This window comes from Mustela putorius, unplaced genomic scaffold (assembly GCF_011764305.1).
Source record: "Mustela putorius furo isolate JIRA1106 unplaced genomic scaffold, ASM1176430v1.1 tig00000174_pilon_pilon_pilon, whole genome shotgun sequence".
NCBI classification, from domain to species: Eukaryota; Metazoa; Chordata; class Mammalia; order Carnivora; family Mustelidae; genus Mustela; species Mustela putorius.
The window spans coordinates 25,664,725-25,691,174 of NW_025421304.1; the positions used below are offsets into that span (position 1 = coordinate 25,664,725).

The window sequence follows — 26,450 nt, forward strand, 5'->3', positions numbered from 1 at the left end:
ACGGCAGGGAATAAGGCCCAGGCCGTTGATTCAGACAGCACATATTTTAAATCTACTATGTGCCAGACCCTGGGAACCCGGCAGGGAGAGGAGTATACACTGGCAGGTCCCGGCTTTTGTGCAATTTATAGTAAAATATATTGGCTACTGATAAGTGTTGTGAAGAGGGTGATGGTGGCTGCTCTAGACGGGGTGACCACGGGAAAGCTTCTCTAGGGAGTTGGTATTTGAGATGCTCATAGTCCAGGGTAATTCTGCAGCCATTCCTGAACACCCCCAATCCCTCCCTGCACCGCTCGCTCTCCTGAAGCACTACCTGACTGGAAAGCCCTTACCTAGAGCTGGAGAGCAGTTGTTTGTACCTGGCGGAGCAGAGCAGGGCAGCACTAGGAAAGGTCCGCCTGCCTGTAAGGCGCATCCCCGCCCCCCAACCCCACAACCCCGCTACGTCCACAGAAATGCAGCAGGCGAACCCCATAAGGCAGCAAAGTCAGAGAGGCCTGCCGCCCACCCCGTGAGGCGCATGCGCACGAGCACGCTGGGGGGGGTAGTGACCTGCGCATGCGCGCGCGAGGGCGGGAACCCTAGAAGGGTGGTTCGAAGCCCTAGTGGCGGTTGCTGTCCCCGCTCGAGGCCTGGCAGAGCTGTACGGCGAGGAGAGGGGATGAGGGGGAGAAGTGGTGCTGCTGCAAGGCTGCAGACATGATGCCCACCCTGAAGCCGAAGCATCGCCCCTTCTGCTTCAGCGTAAAAGGCCACGTGAAGATCCTAAGGCTGGTGAGGCCGGGCCACGAGTGGGGGCGGTATTGGGGCGAGTGGGGGTGGTATTGGGGCGTGCTCAGGGGCAGCGGGGGATGGCTCTCAAGGATAAAGAGGAATCCCCTACCTTCTCTTTCAGCCTAGGCCTCCCCAGAGGCAAGGCGGTTCCCGGGGCACCCTGGGGACAGAAGGAGAGAAAGAAGGCACTGTCCTGCCCTTCAGGGGTTCACAGACACATTCTTAAAGCCAAGGAAGCACGTCTGCATGGGTGGCCCCCACTTGGACCTGCACACCAGATACCCAGGTTAACAGGCCCGGCAGCTGCGCTTGTACCCGGCACATGACAGCGGGGCTGGGGCTGCCGGCTTCGGGGCATCGGGCATGCCGGGCGCACTGCAGTTAGTTCTGAACAGAGGTCTGGAGAGAATGAGCCATCATTTGAGGGAGGTGCCCTGGCTAGTTAAAGAAGTGGAGACTGTCACAGGAGAGTATGTTGAAGGAACTGGGGGGGGGGCGGGGGGGGGGATAATTTTTAAATTTTGAAGATGTGATCCCTAAAGGGGAGGGGATAGAAATAGTAAAAGCTACAGGCAAACAGTTCCACTTAATATGAGGAAGAATTTTCTATTGGGAAAGTTTCCCAGATTAAGTGGCCACATCACTTGGGAAGGCAGTACATTCCCAAACAGCAAAGGTAAAATGCACAGATAAGCACCTAGGGAGGATGCTGTAATTCGGGTGAGTGGGTAGAACAAACTGCATACAAGGTCCCTTCCACACCAAAAATGTGTGATTCTGAGAAATTAATGTAATAGAAGTCAAAGTGTATATGAGAGGTTTAGGAAACTACTCTGGAATTTAAAGGACAGAGATTACTTTGGGTTAGGAGTAATCAGGGAAGAAGTGACTTGCAGGTCTAGAGTTTTATCCCCAGTACTGAAAGCTCTGGAAGAATACTGGAGGGGGAGTAAGATCTTGTGAGAAAGGTTTCATTTCAGAAATATGAATTCCCTCAACAAACACTTAAGAGTATTTAGCTGTATTATAAGACCTGACTTAGGCCATGGAACAACAAAGACAACCAAAACAGAAGTCCCTGGCTCATGGAGTTCTTCAGGTTAGTCAAAGAGACAGACCTATGAGCAGATAGCTATAAAATACATAATAAGATGGGGATAGGCCAGAGAATGAGACATTTAACCAAGCACAAGAGAAGGAGAGGTATCAGGAAACTTCCTAGAGGAACATGAGTAGGGTCTGAGGGGCAGCCATGAGCTGCCATGAGCAAAGACATAGGGGGGAAAAAAAAACAGCATGATTTTTGCAGCAAATTTTAACAAGATAGGTGTTGCCTTATTTTTTTCATTCAAGAAATATTTATTGAAAGCTTACCATGTTCCAGGCACTGTTCTAGGCTCTGAGGAGATATCAGTGAACAAAGCAAAGATCCCTAGTCCTCATGGAGTTTACATATTGGGTTGGGAAGGCAGCAGAGACAAATAGTAAACACAGTAAATAAACGATGCAGTATTGTAAAAAGTTGTACGTGCTATGAAACAGGAAAAAAAAGCCAGGGAAAGGAGTGTAAGGAGAGGAAGTTTGCAGGGTCCAGTAATAGAGTGGTCAGGTTAGGCCTTGTTGAGATGATAATTTAGCAAAGAGTTGAGTGAGGCTAGGGAGTGAGTTATGAGAATACCTGGAGGAGAAGGGTTTGAAAAAGGAACATCCATTACAGTGGCCCTATGACAGGAATGTACCTGAAGGGTTCAAGAAAAAGCAAGGAACGCAGTATGGCAGGAGTGGAGTGACTGGGGACACAGTAGATGAGGAAGGCTTTGAGTAAGGTTGTATATGATCTGACTAACATTTAAAAAAAAAAAGAGACCAGCTGCTATGTTGACAATGGATTGGTCAGAGAGACAGGAGGGTATTGCTGCAAAAGTAAGCGAAGAACCAGGAGACCAGTTAGAGCTATTGCAGTAATCTGGACAATGAGGATAGCGGCTCGGACCAGAGTGTTGGCACAGTATGCTACAGGAAGTGATCATATTTGGGATATAGTTTGAAAGTAGCCCCAATGTGATTTGCTGATGAACCAGGTATGATGTAAGAAAAAGAGAGGAGTCAGGATAACTCCAAAGTCTTTGGCCTAAGCACTGGAAGGGTGGAGTTGCCATCCACTGAAAGCCTGTGGGTAAGGCGACTGTAGGAGGAGGATCAGAAGTTCAATTTGAGAATTAAACATTGGACTTATCCTGTGAGAGGTAGGCTCTATTCTAAAGACCACAGGAAGCCACTGAGAAGTGCATTTGCATTTTAGATCATTATAATACCTTTGTCATGGTAGTTCAGGGGAAATTCTGAAGGTCAGTAGCTTTAGGAACGAAGAGGAGGGAGTGGTTTCCCAAGACGGTTAGCATTAGATCAGCAGGACCTGACGGACTGATCAGTTGTGGGGAGTATTAGGAGCACTGATAATAGGTTTCTAGGGTGGGTGATAAGGTGGTGGTATCACCAGTTAAGATAATGCATACAGGAGGAATGGGCAAGACAGTTCAGTTTTGGATACGGTGAATTTGAGATTCCTATAGGCATTTAGATAGAGATTTCAAATGGCTATTTACGTGTGAGATGTTAAGGAATTATCTCCAATAGGAACCCACATTCATTGATTGGGTGGTGAACAGAATCTAAAGGAATGCCAGTGTTTTTAAAGGATAGGTAAATTAAGGAGAGAAGCCCACCAAGGGAGAATAGTTGCAGAGTTTATAAGAAGTAGGAAAAGTGACATGCAAGCCAAAGGAGTAGAAAAATAGGAAAAAGACAGCCAATGGTAATTAACCCATGGGGGTCCAACGTGATAAGAACTAAAAAATGTTCATTAAATTTAGTAATTCTGAAATCACTGATAATACGAGCAAAAACAGTTTCCATAAAGTGGTGAAGAAATGTCTGAGATATTAGTGGGATATTTAAAAGAGAACTGGAGACAAAGCCTAAGAGTAATGATAGAAGAGCTGTAAATAACAGATTGGGGGGAGAATTCAGTATGACTCAAATCATAGGAACTTATCAGAAAATGAATTAATCACCAGCGTCAAATTCCATGGTGTAGAAAGTTTACAAAAGATGGGGGCTGAGGGCGCCTGCGTGGCTCAGTGGGTTAAGCCGCTGCCTTTGGCTCGGGTCATGATCTCAGGGTCCTGGGATCGAGTCCCTCATCGGGCTCTCTGCTCACCAGGGAGCCTGCTTCTCTCTCTCTCTCTCTCTCTCTCTCTGCCAGCCTCTCTACCTACCTGTGATCTCTCTCTCTGTCAAATAAATTAATTAATTAAAAATTTAAAAAAAAAGATGGGGGCTGAAAAAGTGACCCAAAATTTCATAATCCATGAACTCAAGACTGTGGTTCAATAGAGTAAATCAAGTGCTTTGAGGTGAAATGTTGCTAATAGTAATTATATTAATTATAAAGAATGGCTTATTTAGTTACTGATTATATATTTGCTACATAATCAAACTGACCAATTTAGAAGTTCAAAGGTAGGCTATTTTTGTACTAATAAAGTAATTGAAAGAATCATGAATAAGGAGCCCATAGAGATTTAAGGTTAAAAAGAACATGTAGACGCTACTAGCAGACAGACTGATCATAAAAAGTCTAGCCAGGGAAAACTCTTGACAAAACCACTTTTCAAGAACATAGAGCCTCTGGAAAGAGCTATAACATGACAGCTCCTAGAAATATGACATTGACCAACTCACTGGGACCTATCAGCTTATTTTTCCTTTAGGTCACTTAACATTTCTGTGTTTTATATCTTCATTAGTAAATGAGAGTGGATTGACTAATAATTTTCAGGGCTGTTTTTTTTTTTTTTTTACTTAAAATATTCATCAATTCTGATTACATTCTATTTAGGTTAGAGAAAATATGTAAAAAGTGAAGCATCAGAAATGTTGGGAGTTTTTTTTTTCCTTTGTTCCCCCACAGTGTTTTTCAGAGAATTGTTTTTCTCTAACAATTTATTTTAAATTTTTCTCTGATATTTGGCAACATCCTAAGTTTAAGTTTGATAGTAGATTCCAAATTGCTAAGAGTTAAAGCGTGATGAGCAGATGATAAGGAATTATAGCTGTCAGTACACAGATGTTTTTGAGAAGAACCTATAGGGAAAAATAGAAAACAGGAGTTTTTTGGGGGAGCAGGGTGAATGGAAGGGATGCATTTGTGTGTTTTAGGAGAAGACGACTTGGATATGTTTATAGTATGATGGGGAAAGGAACCAGTGAGGAAAGATTGAAGGTCTGAGAGAAAAAAGAAGATATGTAGTGGAAAAAGATTAAGGGAACAGATGTGGGAAGAGATGGTATTAGTTGTACAACTGGAAAAAAGAGTGGGACACCTGATTCCCTAGAACACAAAGAGAAGGCAATAGCCATACATTGTAGTAATTCCTCTTTTAGGTGTGTGTGTATGTGGCCTAAACCCATTTATTTAGTTACTTTAGAAATGATCATTTTTTACAGCTTAAACTTGCATTCAATAATGGTTGACTAAATCATGTTTTTTCTAATCCTTACAGGCACTAAGTGTGACATCCATGACCTTTTTTATCATTGGACAAGCCCCTGAACCATACATTGTCATCACTGGATTTGAAGTTACTATTATTTTCTTTTTCATAATTTTATATATGCTGAGACTTGATCGATTAATAGCCTGTTTATTTTGGCCTTTGCTTGTAAGTGTTCAGTTTTATGGTTAAAATTAACTACTTTTTTCCTGTCATAGTGAGACATTTTAATAAGCTATTCTTTAGGAGAAGCCTTTAAGGAATGTCTGGTAGGCTTAGGAAGGAGGAACTCTGCCCACTGCTACCAAGTCCTGTGTTGTCCCTTAAGAACCACAAAGGATAAAGTCTCCTCTGAGCTCCCACCTACCAGTAGGTGGGGCTGACTCTTCTATTAGGAGAAGTCACTTAAGTGATGATTTTCTAAAGAAATTTAAATTTAAGATCATGGCTAAGAAATCTATAGAGCATTCTTAATCTTCACTTCCCTTTTAAGTACCTGTTAATATGGCCTCAAAATTGGGGAAAGAGATGGAGGCAGGGACACAAGTATTCACATCTTGCACATCCCTGATCACTAATAGAAAACCAAAATAATCTGGGAGGTTGAATAAAGCACAATGTTATTTTATGAATGTTTATAATCATCAATGCTAATTTATTTAGTACCATATGAATTTCCCCTGCCATGCTTCTAGCACTGAGAACAGCTGCCCAGTGAAGCGCCTAAATGATTCTGGAAACTGTCAAAATAGGCAAGTTCAAGATGCTTGTTAAGGTGTACATGTCCCTTCAGCCTGGACTACTCTCCTGTTCTAGGAAAAACTGAGTTGCTTTACCTCTCTCTCTTCTTTCAAGTTTTACCTCCGGTATCCTGTCTCTGTAGGTCTCCCTGCTAAGACTCGTGCTGCCCTTCCCATTTTTGGCTGGACTGGTAGCTGCACTTAAGTCCTCCTCAGCTGCACTTGTCTCATCCTTCTGGGTTCCAAGGTGCTGATAACCCCTATTAAGGAGAGCAGACTTTAGAGCTTTAAGCATGCCTTCAAGTGGTACCTTCTAGAACCACCTTTGAAGGCCAATCAAGCTAATCACAAGCTGAAAAAGTCCCAAAGGAGAAAGCTGGGAAATAGGATCTTCATAGCAACTCTCCAAACTCCTACTTGATCACAATTTTAGAGCTGGACCTGACTGGAGGGTATCCTAGGGAACAAGGTCACAGTGGGCCCTCAGTGTACACAATGTTATTTAGTAGCAGAAAGGTCTAAGTGAAATTATTCCAGGGATTTCTTCAAGGACATGAGAAGCATGGTCCATATCCTCTTTACTCAGGAAGGTGTATAGTTGCTCTTCACATTCTGCTTTCTGAGGTTAATTAAAACTAATACATTTTAGTGTTTTTTTTCTCCAAACTATAATATTCTCTGGAGCTTATTATAGGTCCCTGTAATAAACTTGGAGCCCTAAGTATAACAGAATACACCAGGAGAGAGGGTGGCCTATGTGTAGACTGAAATTTAGTCTCCAAATCTCTGAGGATCAAACTTTGCTGATATTGTAATCTCTGAGAAATGGTGCCATATGGCTAACTACAGGGTTACTCCATTATGAAACCCAGATTCTTCTCTGCTTTTGATCTAGCGTAATGATTTATTCAGCAGGTGTTCAGTGTCTGCTAATCCCAGCTTCCATAATGGGTTCTTTGATAAAACACAAATCTTATACCTGTGGAATTTTCAGGGAAGCAAGAGAGAGGAGCAATTCAGTGTCATAGGGGCTGGGATGGATGCATAGCCAGGATAGTGTGGAAGCACGGGGGTAAGAGTGGAGGCGTGGGAGGGGCAGTAGGAGGTCAGAGCAGGCAGGGCTTTATATGCCCTGGGTTTTAAACCAACACCACTGGAAGCTTTTAAGGGTTTTTAAGTAGGAGAGTGACACAAGCAGCTTACAATTTAGGAAACTGCTGGTGCCAATGTCAATAATGACTTAAAGAGGAGCAAAACTAGAGGTAGGTCTCAGAGATCACTTCAAATGTTGTTCTGTAATCCAGGCATGAAAATTATAAAGGCCTGAACTATGGTCCTAACAGTATCTACAGAGAAAGGGGTTACTGGGGTAGAATTGATAGGACTAAGTCAATAGGAATTAAGAATGCCTGCCATTTCAATATCTGGAGACGGTCCTGAGGTAGGAAGTACAAAGAGGACTGACTATATTTAAGGAAGGGCCAGAGAGAGGAATGCAGTTAAGTTCAGTCTGAGAAATGCTAGGTTTTAGTTGCTTATGGAATATTCAGATAGAAATGTTCAGAACAGGTCTGAAGCTCAGGAGAGTGAGAAGTTAAAGCTGCAGCTTTGGAAGTCATCACCTTGTCACGGCAGACGAGCTCTAGGACTGGCCCAAATGGTGCGGAGAAAACAGAGAGCAAGCTGAAGGTAAAACTGGGAAACGCCAATATACGGGGTGATTTAGAGGAGGAAGAGCCAGAGAAAGGCAGGAGAGCACGCAAGGGGGACCTGTGTCATAGAAGCAAAGAGAGGAAAGCAGCTCAGAAAGGAGTGGTGAATACTGTCACATGTAAAGAGAACAAAAATAAGTCCTGGAAAAAATATATATTCCCAGGCTGTGTTACCGGAGGCCCCTTTACCAGAGTGGTGTGCCTCTCAAGTGGACAGGTAACCGGAAAGCTGAAGGAATGCTGAGCCTGAGCAGGGCAAGAGAGACAACTGTAATCCAAGGAGCCACAGAGGACAGCTGGCCAGGGACAAAGAAGGGTCAGAAGCACAGTAAGGTTCCTGCAGAGTGTTGAAGGGAATGGGAGCCAGAGCACAGCCCTGGAGAAGCTGCCTGGGGCTCTTCTACTGTGACAAAAGTGAAGGACACAAAGAGGGCTGACGATTTCAATTAGATTTCAATTAATGTGATGGGGAAAGATAACTTCTGCCTCACGGCCACTGCCTTCACCAAAGAGGAAAGGGCATGGTCATCCGCATTCAGATTTGTTATGGTTATCACTGTCCCAAAGCTGCAGTAACTGACAGTGTGTAAAGTAGGCTCCTCTGTTTCCCTCAAGTAACCCAGGGCTTTGCAGTGATATCCAAGTACAGGCTCAAAATTTCTTGAAATTTCCTTTTTTTTTTTTTTTTGTTAGCTTGTTTGGTTTTTATTTTGTTTTGTTTTGGTTTTGTAATTAACATTCTATTCCATGATACCATGGCGCCCCCCCCCATTTTTTTAATAACCACATGTCTAAGTTACCAGGAGTTTGAAGTCTGATATTTCTGTTAACAATACCTTCCTGCCTCCAGAGTTATCCGCAAACAGATATAAACCACTCCAGAGTAAAGATGATTTACCTCTCTCACGCTATATAACCATTCATAATGTAAGCTGCAGCCCTTAAAGCCATTGTTCAGAAGGCAAATGTCCTGTTTCTAGAAATTATTAGATGAATGAGCCACCTCATCAGAAATAATAGTATAATCATTCAGCCTACATGCAGATGTAGGAAAGTTTTTTCCTGAAAATTATCATTTTCTGCCAAATGTGTGCAGCTTTTTATTAATTGCATTTTAGTAACATTATAAAGTTGTTTGATTTACAGTGTAAACTACTACACATAGTCTCTCAGCATTCTGAATTTCCAGTGTACCACTCTATCATAAACCTTCCACATAATACATCCCGCATTCCCAACCAGATGTGTTCTCTCTCCAACTGTATTTAAATAGAAAAGAAATAAGCCAAAGTGTAAATGATTGGTATATCACAGTATCATAGATTAAGAAAAACAGTAGGCATCACTATAGACCAAACATAATATAGGTGTCCTCTTACTATGGCAGTTGGATTTAATAAAAAAAAAAAAAAAACTCACTAAATTTGTTTAATAAAATGGAACTTTCGGGCACCTGGGTGGCTCAGTTAAGCCACTGCCTTCGGCTCTGGTTATGACCCTGGAGTCCCAGGATCAAGTCCCACATCAGGCTCCAGCTCCATAGGGAGTCTGCTTCTCCCTCTGACCTTCTCCCCTCTCATGCTCTCTCTGTCTCTCTCTCAAATAAATAAATAAAATCCTTAAAAAGAAATAAATGGAACTTTCAAAATCTGTAGGCAGCTGATTCTTTTTTTTTTTTTTTTTTGTGATCTTCATATAAAGTTGACATTTCTATTCTGTGTTTTAGGATATCTTCAACTCAGTAATAGCGGCAATATTCATGGTAATTATATCTGTGTTGGCACTGTTACCAGAAACCACAAGAGTTATAGCCTTTGGAGGGGTAAGTGGAGGTTTTTGTGATTTCTTGCTTTAGGTTTGATTGGTATTCAAACTTACTTGAAAAACAGATATAGGAACAGGAATCTATACTATACTCATCCTTGTGTCTCCTAGGCCAGTATATGGTTCCTAGGAGCTTAATATTTCTTATGTGAGGGCGCCTGGGTGGCTCAGTGGGTTAAGCCGCTGCCTTCGGCTCAGGTCATGATCTCAGAGTCCTGGGATCGAGTCCCGCGTCAGGCTCTCTGCTCGGCAGAGAGACTGCTTCCCTCTCTCTCTCTCTCTGTCTGCCTCTCCGTCTACTTGTGATTTCTCTTTGTCAAATTAATAAATAAAATCTTTAAAATATATATATATATTTCTTATGTGAGTACATGCCCTGATAAACCTGAAGGAATATGATTTCACCCTAAAACAGAAGTTAACTAAATAGTATTTCCCATATGTTCCACATCAATATGTAGAGCTGGACTAGACTGAGAAAAGTTACTGGAATCTGTTACACTTAGCTCTGAGAAACCTGATGGCAAAAGACCACGGATGAGTTTTGTAGTGCTCGCTTTTAAGGAAAAGGATACATACCATTTGTTAAGGTGAGACAGATGGCTCTGAGCTCAGTTATTCTTTGTCCAGACCTTTCTTCAGATGGAATATAATACAAGATGTCTGGTGAAACCTTATAAGTAAAGGATTTATTTTGAACGTTGCTTGAAGAGAAGCAAGCCAGTTTAACCAGAATGTATCCTAGAAGGCAAGCCAAAATAAACAAGAGTCAAATAATTGAGTTTTAGTGTCATCTGATATACTTCTGAGATTTTTTTTTATAGGAGGTTCAGAATTGTTTGGCTTTTCTAGATTCTTATCTAGAGATGTGAATATGAAAGACCTTTTCTTTTTTTTTAAAAATCCGAAAGTTCTTAAATAAATCTCCCTCCTGCTTCCTTGTCTTTCCATAGTATGGGAAAGCAAGTATTGGGAGAGCTAACCATTCTCAGACAGCCATGTATGTCACAATCCATGGTTTTTCATCTCCTTACAAAAGACCCAAGCAACTTCATGAGGGATGAGAATTATTCTAGAAATGAGATAATGCTGTAACAGCAATCTCCTCCAGTTATCTTTAAAGATAATCTTATCTCATGGCTCAGTCAGTTAAGCATCCAACTCTTGGTTTTGGCTCAGGTCATGATCTCAGGGTCCTGGGATGGAGCCCTCAGTCAGGCTCTACACTCAGCAGAGTCTGCTTGAGGAGTCTCTTGCTTCCCCTCTACCCCACTCCCCCTAAAATAAATATTTTTTTAAACTTTTAAACAAACAAAAAAGATAATCTTAACCCTCTTCTATGGAGAAAGAGGGAAAAGGCATGGAATTTACAGTTGACTCTTGAATAACATCGACTCCCCTCACAGCTGAAACTTTTAAAACTGACTTCCCACACACAAGCTTTACTACTAATAGCCTACTGTGGACAAGAAGCACCAAAAACATAAACAGTTAACACATATTTTCTGTATCATATGTATTATATACTGTATCTTACAATAAAGTAAGCTAAAGAAAATGTTAAGAAAATCATGAGGAGAAAATACATTTACAGTACTGTACTACCATATTTATCAGAAAAAAGTCCATACGTAAGTGGACCTATGCAGTTCAAACCCATGTTGTTCAAAAGTCACCTGGACCTTTATTCACTTACTCATTCATTCACTGACCCGGTGTTTACAAAGGTGCACTTCAGTAGATGCTGACAGAGTATAGAGTTGTGCTGTCCGATGCCATAGCCACTAGCTACATGCGGCTACTGAGCCCTGGAAGTGTAGCTGGTCTAATTGAGATGAGCTATACATGTAAAATACAAAATGGATTTCAAAGACTTGCCCCAAAAATGTATATTATTTCATAATAACTTTATTATATTGATGACATGTTAAAATTATACTTTGGATATACTAGGCTAAACAAAATATGTTGTTAAAGTTAATTTCACTTATTTTTCCTTCCTTTTTTTTTTAAAGATTTTATTTATTTATTTGACAGAGAGAGAGAGAGACAGTGAGAGAGGGTACACAAGCAGGGGGAGTAGGAGAGGGAGAAGAAGGCTTCCCACTGAGCAGGAAGCCGGATGTGAGGCTCGATCCCAGGATGCTGGGATCATGACCTGAGCCGAAGGCAGACACTTAATGACTGAGCCACTCAGGCACCCCTTGTTTTTTCTTTTTAATGTGGCTATTAAAAAAAATTATGTGGCTTACATTGGTGACTCATATTCTGTGTCTTTTGGACAGCACTGGGCTAGAACATGAGCCTGCCCTATCCTCAAATTGCTTAGAGCCTAATACAGGGAAGAGAAATGTAAACAGCTGTATATAAGCTATTGACAGAGTACTTCAGGGCACAGAAAAGAGGAAGCAACTACCTCGCTCTGGCAGTGGAAATGCAGCTTGCCAGGAATAAAGGGGAGGCGAAGCAGGTGGTTCCAGGTAGAAAAACCAGCAACACGCAGAGTACCAGAGTCATGGAAGGGCAGGAAGTACTCAGTGTGGTCAGAAGCTAAGAAGCTGAGTTTGAGTTTCAGCATGGAAAATGGAGTGGTGTCTAGAGCCAAGGGGCCAGACTTCCTGGCCATTGGATGGCACTGACCAAATAGCACGCAAGGAATAATATCCCTCTTTTCCAGCCCAGGTGCCGGCTCTCAAACAGCCATCACAGTACCTAAAGACCAAGTTCTAGTTTATTCCCTTTGCCTTTTTGTTTGTTTGTTTGTTTGTCTGTCTTCCTGAGGCCTATTTAGAATCCCACCCTTTAAGCAGATGTAGCCCAGCCTTAAGAGTTCACTCTGGATCATCTTAACCACTCCAGTTCTCTGAAGTGCATGTCACAGCTACTGTTGCACGGGTTTAATCTTGAGCTGCTGTTACCTTTGGCCCTTGAGCTGAGTCTGTAGGAAGAAAGGCAACTGAACATTGGGGTGGAAATGTTGATCGATAACTAGATACCTTCAGTAGGGCTTTAAATCATACATGCGGGAGCAAGTTAAGAGATCCAGACAAGTGTTTGTTTCAGAGCCTACACCCCTTCAATATTATTTCTGCTCACCTGAGTTACCTTTTCCTTTCTTTAGGCAGGTATTGGGGAAACGTGGGCATGAGAATGAAATAATCTCTGAAGTCTCTTCCCCTTTCAGTATCAGGTGGAAGCAAGAGAGGAAGCCAGGGGGCAGACCACTTAAAACCTGAGAATGACTGAGGTCCAGAACGTGGCCACAGCAGTGACAAAGTGTCTTCGTTTCCAGGTGTTTGGACTCCTGGCGGGAGTGTGCTGTATTGCAGACGGGGTCCTTATTTACCGGAAGCTTCTATTTAATCCAAGTGGTCCTTATCAGAAAAAGGCTATTCATGACAAAATATAAGTTTTGTAATTTTATATTACTCTTTAGTTGATGCTAAGTATTAAGTATATTAAATGTATTTATTCCTCCACATATTTCCTGTGATTATTCTCATTTTAATCTCAATATGGGAACTGGAAGAAGAGATGTGGGAACTCTGTACCCAGCGCTCACCCATATCGTCATTTCCAAGCCAGCACTGATCCGGATCTGATTGGGTTTGCCTCCTCCTGGGCTTGGGTGGCAGAGAAGAATGCACCCAGACCACCCTAAATGGTCTCCAGAGCCCCCTTCCTGGTCGGCTGGCAGCACGGAGGGGTGGGGTTGCAGGGAAAATGAGTTCCCAGGCTAGGCAGTGGCATCGCATCCCAAATGGCGATGCAGGTGGCTAGAGGGCCTGGTTTGTCCGCGGGACACAGAGCTGGGTGCGCGCGAGGGACGGGAAGCGGGGGGGGGGGGGGGGGGGGGGGGGGCGGCAGCCGTTGGGGCTCGCCGCTGGTTCCCAGGGGCCAGCCTGCCGGTGGTGGCAGGCTCCGAGCAGCAGGGCCTGCCTGACACAGCCAGGCCCCCGGGGCCCATCATGGATGCCAAAACCACCAAGACCCCCACAGGGAGCTTGCAACAGCAGCAGCGTCCCGCAGGTCCAGGGGCTGCCGCAGCTCCGGCGACACGCTCACGCTCAGCTCCCGCACGCCCAGGGGCTGCCCCAGCTCCGGGCACACCCTCACGTCCAGGGTCTGCCCCAGCTCCGGGGACACCCTCAGGCCGAGGATCTGCCACAGCTCCGGGGACACCCTCACGCTCAGCTCCTGCACGCCCAGCGGCTCCCGCACGCCCAGGGGCTGCCGCGGCTCCGGGAACACCTGCACGCCCAGCGACTCCCGCACGCCCAGGGGCTGCCGCGGCTCCCGCACGCCCAGGGGCTCCCGCAGCTCCCGGAACACGGGCACGCCCAGGGGCTCCCGCAGCTCCGGGGACACCTGCACGCCCAGGGGCTCCCGCACCTCCGGGGACACCCGCAAGCTCAGGGCCCTCCGCGCAACCCAAGAACGTAGCACCCGGTGCGCCAAAAGATGCAACATCGAGAACACCCACCCAGCCACCGCAGGTGCCCAAGAGCGAAGCTGAGAAGGCCGCCATGCAAAAGCGTGCGGAAGGACGGGCCCTAGTCCCGATCAAATTCAGGGACAGCTTCAAGCGTTTTTTCTTCACGCCCACGGGAGTGATGAAGGTCATAAGGCTGGTGAGCAGAGAGAGCTGGTGATGCAGGGTGGGTGGGGCCTTGGGGAATCCCCGGGGACGCCGCGTCGGGACTTTGCCAGCCAGTGTGTTCTGCCCCATCTTTCCTCCCTTCTCCCCTGCCCCTCCCCACACTCGACCCGGATTACTAAACCAGCGCTGGTTTTCCTGCCTTTGTATTTCTCAGGTTTTCCCTCAAAGAGGGAATTAGGGGAAGCAGAAAGAGTAAGAGCTGAAACGTATAAATTAACAAACAAAAATAACAGAATTGACCAAAACTGATAAACCAATGGCTAGGATAATATGAAAAAAGACTGAAGAGAGAACATGTATTTAAAGCTAAGACACCAGACAGGGAAAATAATCACTAAGGATGAAGACACTGAGAGGATTCCCCAAGAGTACTTTACAAAACAAATAAACCTGACTACCTGAAAGAAACAGTTTATTTTCTAGGAAAATGTAATTACCAATACTGACCCCAGGATAGAGAAAAACCTAACCAGACCAACGTAAACACAGAAGAAAATGAGAACTGATCAAATGAGTATCTTTCAAAAATATATAAGGGACAGCCTTTTTACACATTAACTCTTTCAATCTTAAATGGGATGTAATTCTGATACGACTGAAACTCCTTCAAAGAATGGAAAAAGAAGAAGCCCTTCTGAATTATTTCTTCAAAGTAGTATAACACTGATATCAAAACCTGACCGAGTCAGACAAAATAGCAATCTCGCTTGTATCAAATCAACAAGTATTAATATATTAGCAGAAAATATTCAGTACTTTTTAAAAATACACTATGATGATGCAATATTAGGACTCTATTAAACTAACCAACATTTTAGGTTAAAAGAACAACAAATTAGGAGATTATGTCAGATAAGGAAAAGAACACATTTGACAAAGTTCAACATTCATTTCTGATTGCAAAAAAACAAAATCCATAAAATAGGTATACATATTTTACTGACATTTTAAAAATAAACCCAAAAGTCAGCACCATATATAATGAAGCATCAGAAGTACTCCCATTAAATGAGGAACAAAGAGGATGCCCTCATCAATACTGTATTCAGTATTTTTCTGGAACTGCTCATCACAATGAGGAGAAATAAGTAACAGCTGAAAAGATTAGGAAAATTTATCATTTTTTCAGCTGACATCGCTGTATGTCTAAAAATCTCAAAATCAACTGGGAAACAAGTTAAAACAAGATAATCTCTACTAACTCACTAGCAGAAATGAACAAAAAAGCATTCAAAATAGAAGAAAATATTTCTCTTTATAACAACAATCAAAATGGTAAAACATCTACGACTAAATGAAATAAATTTGAAAGACCTACCTCAAGAAAACTAAACTAACTGGAAACTAAAATAACTGGAAAGACGTACTTTGTTCTTGAGTAGTAAAAGTGAATTAATTGTTTAATCCTTCAAAATTAGAAGTTAGATGAAATCCCAATTAAACTACCAACAGGCTTAGCTTGGGGAGCTTGACCAAGACAAACACAGGAGACACAAACAATGTGAGGATTAGCTCTGAAAGGGGGACTAAGTCAGACAATAATATAAAATAAGTTGCCTGTAATTTCAAAAGTACTAGAGAAGAAATCAGCACCTCAATGGAAGGGCATATTCTCAAAAGAGACCCAAATATACCCGGGAATTTAGTACATGAGAAAGGTTGGATTTCAGGGAAAATACTGGTGTTTCCCAACAAATGACGTTGGGATAACCAGCAACTGTTTGGAAAGAAAGAAAACTGGAGCTCTACCTTTTTCTATCAAAATCGGTATATATTTATTCTACTTGTATATACTTCTTTCCAGTATGAAATATACCTGGTGAACAGTGGTGACTTTCCAGAAGATGGACTAGGGTTGGGTTGAGCAAGAAGAAAGAAACTGGAGCTATTTTTCATTCTTCTCTACCTAATTGCACTTTTATTATTTCCATGTATTATTTCACTTCTGGAAATATGAGACATTTTTACAAATAAAATATATGTACAAAACGATACAGGCAAGTGCAATATCACCAGATTTACTTTCTAACAGTTGATGGGTTTGCTTCGCTGTTCACTAGCCCGTGTGCATTAAAACACGTCCTGTTTCTTCTCTTGCAGGGTCTTCTCATAGGAGCACTAGTTTCTTTCATCATTGCCAAAGCCCATGAGCCGTACATAGCCATCACAGTTCTGGAAATCTGCATCGTTCTTTTTTTTATTCTAATATATATGCTAGCCCTTCACCACTTGCTGATTAATTTAGATTGGTCCTTACTTGTAAGTGTTCGTTTTCATAATTCAAATATAAGCCTCAGTCCTAGAGTACAGTCTCTCCTCAAGGGAAAACAAAAGAGCTAATCTTTCTGGACAAGAAAAAACTGAGCTGTGACAGGGGTGCTGCCCTCGTCCCAGGGGAGAAACTAGCCCAACACCCAGAGAGATCCCTTAGACACCTCTGTCCCCAGCACCACCAACACACACACCTGCTTCCTTCTCACTGGGGCACTGAAAACAGCGGTAACTCGCAGCCTGTCCTAAAGAAAATTTCAATTAGGTATATGCAGTACCTACTTGCATATTAGGTATATGCTTCTCATCTACTGCTTGTAAAACAGCACATACTTTTATCTTCCAACAGCAGCTACTCTAACATTATAAACATTTCCCCCCTGTGTAATCAAGAGTCAGCATGGCAGAGTTGGCCAAAATGGTCACCCACACCCTGAAAGATTGCAGGAGTCAATCTCTTCTTGGGTACTAAGGACCCATACTCCCAAAGGGGTGCCACATGGCAGAGTAGTCAAGAAAAGAACATTGCATTGCCTTCTTCAGTAACTTATTCCAGAACTTCCTAATCTTTACCAAAACTGAAAAATTCCTGAGGTTAATCCCTCAGGTCTCAGATCAATCCTATTTATTATGGGGCCTGAGGTTCTGTGTCCTTGCAGAATGGAGAAGAACTACTGTTCTGTCCGGGTACAGACAGGGCCCACTCCTGGCCCTGGCATCTTCCTAGTGTGTGAACATTAGACTCCATTTCCCCATCCAGGAAATTCAGCAAAGGAAAATGGTGATCACAATAACTACCTCATAGGGTTCCTGGAACATTTAAATGTGTTTAAAGCAAACACCACAATGCTCAACACAAAGCAAAAGCAAACATTCACTTAGAAAGTGTCCATCAGACCCCATAAAGTAGTTAGCTGGATTTTACCATTTTCTCTTGCACTGCGAGCAATCCTAACTCAGAGGTCAGGCCTCTCCCCCATCCCATGTCCGTGCAGTACCTTTTTCTGACCTTAAGATAGGATTGTTTGGCGTTGAGCTAAAACTCAAAATAACGTTTTTGAAGCATGTGAGGCATTTTCTGAAAAAGCTGCTGAGCTCTCTTTGGCCCACAGAGTGCAGAACGACAGGAAGCAGACACGACAAAATGTGAGCGAGTCTAAACGGACACATGAAAGACCCTCTTCGTTGTGGAGAGCTAGAAGGATAAAGAGGGTTCTGAAGGGAAACCAAAATCTCTGCTCTTGGAGATTTTCGAGAAAATCTTCATTTTGAGCACACAGCATGTGCCAGATACTTCTTCATACGTGTCACCTCATTTAATCCTCACAACAATCTAGTGGGCTTGTAGTTTAGCGGATGAGAAGACGTGATGAAAGGTGAAGTTGCCCGTGGCCATGGGCCGTCACTTGGAAACTCAGACCTGGCTTTAGGCCCAGCTCTTCCCAGACTTTTTGCCTTATTGCCTTACAACGGTTTCTTTGTCTCCATTCTCCCTTCATTGTTATCACTGTTATCCTCCTTGGATTTTCAAAATTTTATGTTCTCTGTATCTTCTCCTATGTTCTCATGGTTTCCTTAAAATATGGAGCTGGAGGTGAGCAAATTATCCTGGAGGGCAGGTACAGGTCCTTAGGGCGGGTGACTGAGGGCTTCACGGCACCAAGGTCAGCTGCGGTCAGAGGGACTGGAGCCCTCAGAGGAAAGAAAGGTCTGCTGCCATAAAGCTGGGGAGCTGGTGGGAGCCTCAAGGCACAATGCTTTATGTAGGGACGAGGGAGAAGATCTAGGAAGTCGGGGCTCCTAAAGGAACCAGGAAGGTCCTATGAGAAGAACTGTTCTCACAGGGGTCACAGACGGCTCATGACAGCGTTTGTAGAATCGCAGGCCTCAGTCAACTCTGATAAAGCCAGGCCCCTTTAACCTTGGGTCCCAGGCCTAGCTCTATCCTTGGGTCAGAGCATCCTCTTTCCTTTGGGTGACTCTGGGAGCCCCGAAGCACGATTCACATGGACATGCCTGGTCCTGGTGAGCTCCCAGCAGCTCCATGGTTGGGGCACCGTGAAGGCTGCTCAGTTACTCAGAGGCACAATGGACTGGCGGTCCACACCAAGTCACCACATACTAACCAACGCAGCCGGTCAGGTGGTGTGTGTAATCTAAGGGACTTGGAAGGTTTTTTTAAAAGACCCATCAAAACAGGATTCAAAACTGTGTTCTCCTATCCTGTCCCTTCATTTCTGGTCTTCCTCTTTCCATAAGGTGAAGGCCGTGTGCCTACGAGATTGTTCAGAAGGATAGTTACCACTGCGTGGTACCACGGAGGCCTTGGCACGGAACACAGTGTGCTGGTTTAGGGAGAATTTGTGTGCCTAGGAGAGGACTACTGGTCACTTCAGAGTAGGAGGACTTGGAGATGTGGAGGCATCAAGCTGCAGAAATCCCCTGGGACCTGATGGAACTGGGGAAAGCCAAGATATCCCAGGGCTGTTTCCGGGCTCTGTGCAGGCTCGAGGACCCACCCACACACTGGAGGCATCCAGCATGCGCAGACCCTCTCTCCTGGCAAGATGGTTTGGTGTCCCCAGCGCTGAGCAGCATGGGTAGTTCAGTGGTAGAATTCTCACCTGCCCCACAGCAGAGCATTAGTGCTGATTTTAAGTGGCGGTTTCCTTAGAGGCTCCCGGGAGTACAGAGGTCCTAATTCCTCTATTCCCATTCTTGTTTGGCAAGGGGCTGGTGATAAAGGCTCCTAGTCCGGAAATAGAAAGATTGGTAAATCAGGGCTTCAGGTGGTCAGCAGAGCAGCAACAAAAAGGACTGGCCTCGCATATGGACCTGCTGAGATCTATGGAGTCTGGGACTGCATTTTGGCAAAGCCTCCTTCTCCAGAGAGATGGTGGAGCCTGGGCTGCGGAATCCATACTCCATTCTCAATTTCATCTTGTGGCTTCTTGTGAAGACTATGACAGTGACTCTGACAGCCAAGGGTCCACCTCCCAGCCAGTCCTTGACTCGATAACCTGGGCCTGCATCAGAGCTAGTGAGCAGAGAGCTTTCCCTACCCCACCCATGGTGGGGTCACTGTCTTCATTGTAAGACTTTGTCATCAATTTTTCCCATGACTCTAGTGTCATCTGTCAACATACCCCAGAAAAGTATGAATTGTAATTCCCTTCGGAATAGCCCATATTTTTAACACTTCTACATTATAAAAGATATTATCCAATATGGTCAGAGAGACTGAGTTCTGGTCAAGCAGATGCTTCTGCCAAGAGAAAGCAATTAAAAAAAAACATAATAAGCATTTTAAACTAAAACTCTGATGATTCCAAAACTACCAGCAAAATCTTTCCATTTATAAGGAGGAAGTGTCAGCTTTCGAATGTCCCCTTCAAATAAGATTAATGAAAAACCACAGTTCTGGTCATTTCTGATCAGGTTATGCCGCACGTTTGGAGAACTCCAGGCACAAATGGAGTCAGTGGGAGTTGCAGCTAGTTGAACACTATACAGTGTTTACCACATATATATTCTTGCTACAAATATCACATTTTGTGAAACAAATTGTCAATGTTCAAATTTTTTTCTAATACTCCGTGATTTTTAAAAATAAGCACTCACCAATAAAGCATCTCTTTCTTTCCCAGTTAAAAATTCTACACAGTTTTATCTAAGGAATTTGGGAGCTTTATGGAAAAATAACAGTCAAGCAACAAATCCATCTCTCATTTTAGTCTGAAGAGGCACCTGAGTCAGTAGGGCATTTAGGGGAAAAGAAAAAGATGATGAGTAAAGATGGCATATGACAAGATTCAGCTGCAATTTTACTCCATTAGGAGAGAACATCTCTTTCTCTCTCTCTCTCTCTCTCTCTTTCTTTCCCTCCTCTCTCTCCCTCTCTGTCAAAGATGAGGCCAATAACAATGATGTGTCTAAGGCAGAAGGGAGGAGGGGGGTTAGTCCAGAGAAGGCTTCTGGACGCTCAAGTCAGGCTACAGAGGGGCCTTGCCACTTACTGGCTGGGCAGCCCCAGGCATGTTGCTAAACCATCTGTAAATTGAGGATAATGAAAGTCTGTTGTGAGAATCAAATGAGACTAACACCCTGGCCCAGTATGTGACACACAAGAAGTGCTCACAAGGCGTGAGCTATGACAGAATGTTAGATATAAGGCAAACATCAGCTCCCAAGGACAGTTTGGGAGAGCATTTCCTTGTGAGCAAGGAGCAGAGTAAATTACAGGAAGGACAGAGTAAAGGAACGTCTAGTATTCCGGTGAGGAGATGGAATTACAACAGGGAGTCAACACGGGGCTAGTCTACACTTGGTTTATTAGTATTATCATTATTCATTGGCTTTCACCTAAATTCTCAACCACCTATGGCCACAGCTAGTTAATTTTTTTTTTAAAGTTTATATCCTGCTTCTTAGTTGTACAAGTTCTTGTGCATTAGTATTCTCTTGGTTCACATAATCCTAAAGGACTAAGCTTCTTGCAAACCTGTGAACCGCTGTGCTCATCTCACTGTGGACAGACTTTTCATGCAGCCCACAGAACGCAGCTGGATCTTCTAACCCTCACCAGCCCTGCTCCTTTTCTCCCCAGTGTTACCCACCAGGTGTCCAAATAATTGCTGTCCCTCCATGAGGCAAGTCATATTCCATGATAGGGACAGGACTCCTTGCTCAGCGATCTCAATGGGAAGCACACCCAACGTCTGCAGACAGTTCAACTTCTGTGCACATTCTGAAGGCAGACAGCACAAGTCCACATTGTAATGCACTCACGGCCCACTAGGTGCCGGTGCCAGGAACTCCTCTGGTACTTTCCGATTCGTTATACCATTTACTCCTCAGATCTACCCAATGGATCCCAATCACTATTCCCATATTTTAAGTGAACATACTGACACAGAGAGATGATAAAACAGGCCCTAGGTCACACATCTAGAAACTGGCAGGCCAAGAGAGCTCATCAACAAAATACACTCCCACCGTACATGTCCCGTATCATATTGCCCCTCTGTGACCCATTATCCATAGAAAAATGCCCAAGATGGGTGCTGTACTTCCAGTCTGGGGGGATGACGGGAGGCAACATGAGAGGGGTTCTGTCTCCCTTCTTCGGCAGATACCCTATCTTAGACAACTTAAACCTCTCTAAGCCTCTGCTATGTCCTCTTAAAATAGGGATCATAACAATACTGACCCTGGAGGGTGTTTGTGAGGGTTAGATAAGGTAAGGACTGGGAAATACTGGGCACACTGAAGAGTTCCCATCAGAGATATTATGATTTCACACACTGGGTGGTAGGGCTCCTTGCTAGAATCAGGCAGGTGCACCAGACAGGCTGACGCTACCAAGTCAAGCCATCAAGACTTAAGGACTTAAAATGTTCCAATTAGGTATCTGGGCCATATCGTGGTTCTGTCACCCTGAGCTTTTGACCGTCTCCACCCTGGTGCCACAGACCCACTGAGTACCCACTTTTCCATTACTGCTCTATTACCGAAGCCCAGCCTCTGCTTATTTCCAGGAGTGGCCTCCATCTACTCATTCTTGTCCTTTATTTGGCACACAAAGCCGCAGTTTGGGCTAGCAGTTACAGAACCCAGTACTGGAATCCAGAAGAGAAGACAAAGGCAGCCCACAGATACCAGGAAAGACCCAGTTCCAGCCATTTCTTAGGAAAGAACAGAAGTCAAGAGCATAGGCATTCACTCTAGAATACCAACCCTGCTCCCCAGATGTGTTCCTGCCTCCTTGGGATATGTGAACCCACAGAATAAATCCCATCTAACTTCTAGACTAGCGGTTCTACCTGCAGATTTGGGAATGCAATTAAATTAATAAAGTGATAACCTAAAATTTAATTTTTATATCAAAAATAAATTACAGAATAGAATGAAGGATTTATATTAATTTAACATATAGGATTATTAAAAATCATATTTATGGAGGTAGGGCCCTATTCCTCTAGTGTTTTTCATGCTCACTTTCTTATGCCCTTTAAGGGGAATATAATGGGAAAGTTGTCAGTTTTTTTTTTTTTTTAATGGCACTCTTTAATGACATTAAACCCATTTCTGCTGACAAAGTTCTATCCAGGACCTTAAGATCACATAAACTCGTGTCTTGGAAGATGCAAGAATTTTGCTGTTAACAGTGCCAGTAATATTAATCAAAGGGAAAGTTTTAAAAAGACACCCATCTGGGATGCCTGGGTGGCTCAGTTGGTTGGACGACTGCCTTCAGCTCAGGTCATGATCCCGGAATCGCAGGATCGAATCCCACATCGGGGTCCCAGCTCCACGGGGAGTCTGCTTCTCCCTCTGACCTTCTCACTCATGCTCTCTCTCACTGTCTCTCTCTCTCAAATAAATAAATAAATCTTAAAAAAAAAAATAAAAAAAAAATAAAAAGACACCCATCCTTAGATGGGTAATTCACTAACTTAAGTTAATTTATATTTTATGACATCCCATTTTCATGTAGAGTTGACAGTTTTCAATTCTGTATTACAGGATCTTGTCAACAGTTTCATTACGGCTGTGTTCCTTTTAATAGTTGCCATCCTGGCGATGCAAGAAGTGGAAAGAAGGCATTTATTCTATGTTGGAGGGGTAAGTCAAAGCCTTCATGACCCCATTTAAGATTAGTATTTCAAAGGTGCCTGGATGGCTCAGTCAGTGAAGGGTGAGCTCCTGGTTTCGGGTCAAGTCATGATCTCAAGGTCATGGGATGGAGCAACACTTCGGTCTCAGTGATCAGCAGAGCGTCAGCTTGAAATTCTCTTCCTCTCCCTCTGCCCCTCCCACTTGCTTGCGCTCTCGCCCAAACAAATACATAAGTCTTTTTTTAAAAAATCAGTACTTCCGGGCGCCTGGATGGCTCAGTGGTTTGGGCTGCTGCCTTCGGCTGGGGTCATGATCTCAGGGTCCTGGGATCGAGCCCCGAATCAGGCTCCCTGCTCCGCAGGAAGCCTGCTTCCCTCTCTCTCTCTCTCTCTCTGCCTGTCTCTCTGCCTACTTGTGATCTCTATCAAATAAATAAATAAAATCTTAAAAAAAAATAAATCAGTACTTCAAGGGCACCTGGGTGGCTCAGTGGGTTAAGCCTCTGCCTTCGGCTCAGGTCATGATCTCAGGGTCCTGGGATCGAGGCCCGCATCGGGCTCTCTGCTCAGCAGGGAGTCCGCTTCTCCCTCTCTCTGCCTGCCTCTCTGCCTACTTGTGATCTCTCTCTCTCTCTAAAAGAAAAAAAAAAAATCAGTACTTCAAAACTCTGCAAAGGGAAACTGGCAGACCGTAATTACTTCGTTTGCAGAATAATATCCCTACCACCACCCCTTCTTCTGCACTGACTTCTTCAGATGATGTAAAGTTACATAAATTCTAAACTCGTGAAACTCTTCGTCCTAATACTCATGCTCCAAATAGGTACAAACTCCTCTTTCAAGAAATGTACACAGTATTTTTTTTGAAATGTTGCAACAAGGTATGCTTGTCTATAAATAGGGCTTTGACTCTTTTGGACTAGAGAATTGTATTTTAAAAGCACGTGAAAGGAAAAGTACGTGACTAGAAAAAAAAAATAGCACATTGTCAAAAATGAATGGCCCCAGAGGAAGGAAGGAAGAAATGAAGGGAGGAAGCCCCCAGCATGTGTCCCACACGGAGCCAGGCATGTTCTGACTTGATTTTTACAATTCTCATTTTTTTTTAAGATTTTTTTTATTTATTTGACAGAGATCACAAGTAGACCGAGAGGGAGGCAGAGAGAGAGAGAGGCTCCCTGCTGAGCTGAGAGTCGGATGCGGGACTCGATCCCAGGATGCTGAGATCATGACCTGAGCCGAAGGCAGCGGCTTAACCCACTGAGCCACCCAGGCGCCCTAAAATTCTCATTTTTACAGATATGAGAACTGAGGTTAAATAATTGGCCCTGGCTCACAAGCCTGGGACAAGCTGGGACTCAAATCTTTACCATATGAAGAGCACAAGAAGTGGCAGATTAAAATGGGAAATGAGGAGATGAGACTTCTGGTCCTGGAAGTTAAGCAATGGGAACAGAAATTAATCTAGAAAAAAAAAAGTTTGACTTCTTTATACTCATTCCATCATCAGCAAATATTTGTCAATCCCATTGGATTGTTCCAGGCCCAGGCTTAGTGTTGGGAACAAAGTCCCTTATCCCTGTGGGAGCCCACAGATTAGCTGGGGCAAGACCTACGGAAGGAAAATGCATTCAAGGAACTGGGGATTAAGTGACGTAAAGAGAAACATCTGGAGCAGGCAGGATGGGGGAGGCACCTAGAATCCTACTATGGGCTGCAGGTCCCCATCTGCTAACTCAGCCACCAAGCCTTCTCCTACCTGCCAGGGGCTCCCACCTGGAGCCCCTCAGTTCTTACTTGGATACTTGACTGCACGTGTGCTTTCTGACTCTGGCACCTGATCTCACCTCTTGATCAAGTCCCAAATTCTGCACTTCCTAGCCTCAACTCTGCCCCCTCCCTCACCAGCTCCAGAGGTCTGAGCGACACCACCCTCCTTGGAGACCCTTGTCCACGATCTGAAGTTCTTTTCCTCCCAGTTGGTCCCCTTGGCAACTCCTTCCTGCTCTTTTCGAACAAAGTCCAAGAGTCCTTTCTGCTGAAGGGCCTTCTCGGGACCTCATACTTATCCAGAGCTTCCTACAGCCGATAAATAGTCCTCTCTGGTCCTTTCTGGTGCTGCAGGCATCCAGTGAGGTCATTAGTGGCAGCAAAACCCACAATTTCCAAAATCCCTTTTTCTGGAAATTGCAGAATGTGCCACAGCGGCCGGCTAGGCAGACACCGAGCAGGTAGTGCTGGGTCAGGGGAATGGGATGGGAGAGGGAAGCCAGGTTGCCGCAGAGCCGCAAAATAACCCAGCCTTCCCTTCCCGTGTATGGTCTTGTGTCTGACAGATCCAGTGTCTCACAGCGGCAATCACGTGTATCCTGGATGCGATTGTGATCACCAAGAAGATGAGGGATAAAATAAGAAAACTCCTGGGACTCAAATATGAAAGCAGTTCCTCCTTGTTCCTGGAACCCAAGAAGACACCTGAGCCACGACCCACTCCGGCACCCGGGAAAGCACCCACGCCGGCAGCGGGGAAAGCACCCACGCCCGCAGCTGGGAAAGCACCCACGCCCGCAGCCGGGAAAGCACCCACGCCGGCAGCGGCAGCGGGGAAAGCACCCAAGCCCGCAGCCGGGAAAGCAGCCACACCCGCAGCGGGGAAAGCAGGCACGCCAGGATCCTCAAAAGCACCCACGCCGGGATCCTCAAAAGCACCCACGCCAGGATCCTCAAAAGCACCCACGCCGAGATCCTCAAAAGCACCCACGCCGGGATCCTCAAAAGCACCCACGCCGGGATCCTCAAAAGCACCCACACCAGGATCCTCAAAACCACCCACACCCGCACCCTCAAAAACACCCGCAGCAGCACCCGCGAAGGCACCGGCGAAGACACCTGCAAAAGCACCCGCGCCGGCAGCGGGAAAGGCACCCACGCCGGCCCCTGCCGCAGACATCAGGCGTGCATCCACCCAGGCATCCTCAAAGGCATCCTCGAAGCCATCCACGATGCCATCCTCACGGGCATCCTCGGTGCCACCCTCGCGGACATAAGCGTCTGTGCTTCGTCCCTCCCGCTAATCCCGCCACTGAGCTTGCATGCTGTCACCCATCCCGGCCCACACGCGATCATAAAATCAGGGCTGCTAAGTCGGGAACATTTGTGCTTCCTCGTGTTGCCTTGTGTGAAAGTCCAGTTACCTTTTTTTGCGCGGTGCCTGACGAGGCTGCCCCAGGGGGCGGTGGCCAGGGCCTTGACCCCGCCGGGCTTCCCACCCACGCAACCCGCCTGCGGCTGGG

General features: G+C 44.6%; 2 protein-coding genes across 5 annotated transcripts in view; one reads left to right on the forward strand and one right to left on the reverse strand.

Moving 5' to 3' along the window:
* TK2 (thymidine kinase 2) overlaps nt 1-10,206 on the reverse strand; it is a 37,845-nt gene extending 27,639 nt beyond the window's left edge. The window contains exon 1 of the mRNA XM_045076140.1: nt 10,189-10,206. The gene's annotated coding sequence lies outside the window, so the exon portion shown is untranslated. The remainder of the gene's footprint in view (nt 1-10,188) is intronic.
* LOC101681015 (chemokine-like factor) lies at nt 560-26,305 on the forward strand. 4 transcript variants are annotated; one of them, XM_045076139.1, is made up of 5 exons: nt 560-777; nt 5,343-5,501; nt 9,512-9,607; nt 23,066-23,164; nt 25,494-26,305. In XM_045076139.1, the coding sequence occupies exons 1-5, from the start codon at nt 703-705 to the stop codon at nt 26,202-26,204; spliced, it is 1,140 nt and encodes a 379-aa protein (XP_044932074.1). In that variant the 5' UTR covers nt 560-702; the 3' UTR covers nt 26,205-26,305. The 4 variants fall into 4 exon arrangements, with proteins under 4 accessions (XP_044932074.1, XP_004744366.1, XP_044932072.1 ...); XM_004744309.3 differs by lacking the exons at nt 23,066-23,164; nt 25,494-26,305 and adding an exon at nt 12,902-13,084 and having other exon boundaries at nt 562-777; XM_045076137.1 differs by lacking the exons at nt 560-777; nt 5,343-5,501; nt 9,512-9,607 and adding exons at nt 13,474-14,240; nt 16,370-16,528.
* The last annotated feature ends 145 nt before the right edge of the window (nt 26,306-26,450 follow it).

Excerpts from the sequence above, each read along its gene's own strand:
- LOC101681015 (XM_045076137.1), top strand. The coding sequence starts at position 13,578 with ATGGATGCCAAAACCACCAAGACCCCCACAGGGAGCTTGCAACAGCAG. Across the intron at positions 14,241-16,369 it reads TGATGAAGGTCATAAGGCTG|GGTCTTCTCATAGGAGCACT; the intron begins GTGAGCAGAGAG and ends CTTCTCTTGCAG. Across the intron at positions 23,165-25,493 it reads ATTTATTCTATGTTGGAGGG|ATCCAGTGTCTCACAGCGGC; the intron begins GTAAGTCAAAGC and ends TGTGTCTGACAG.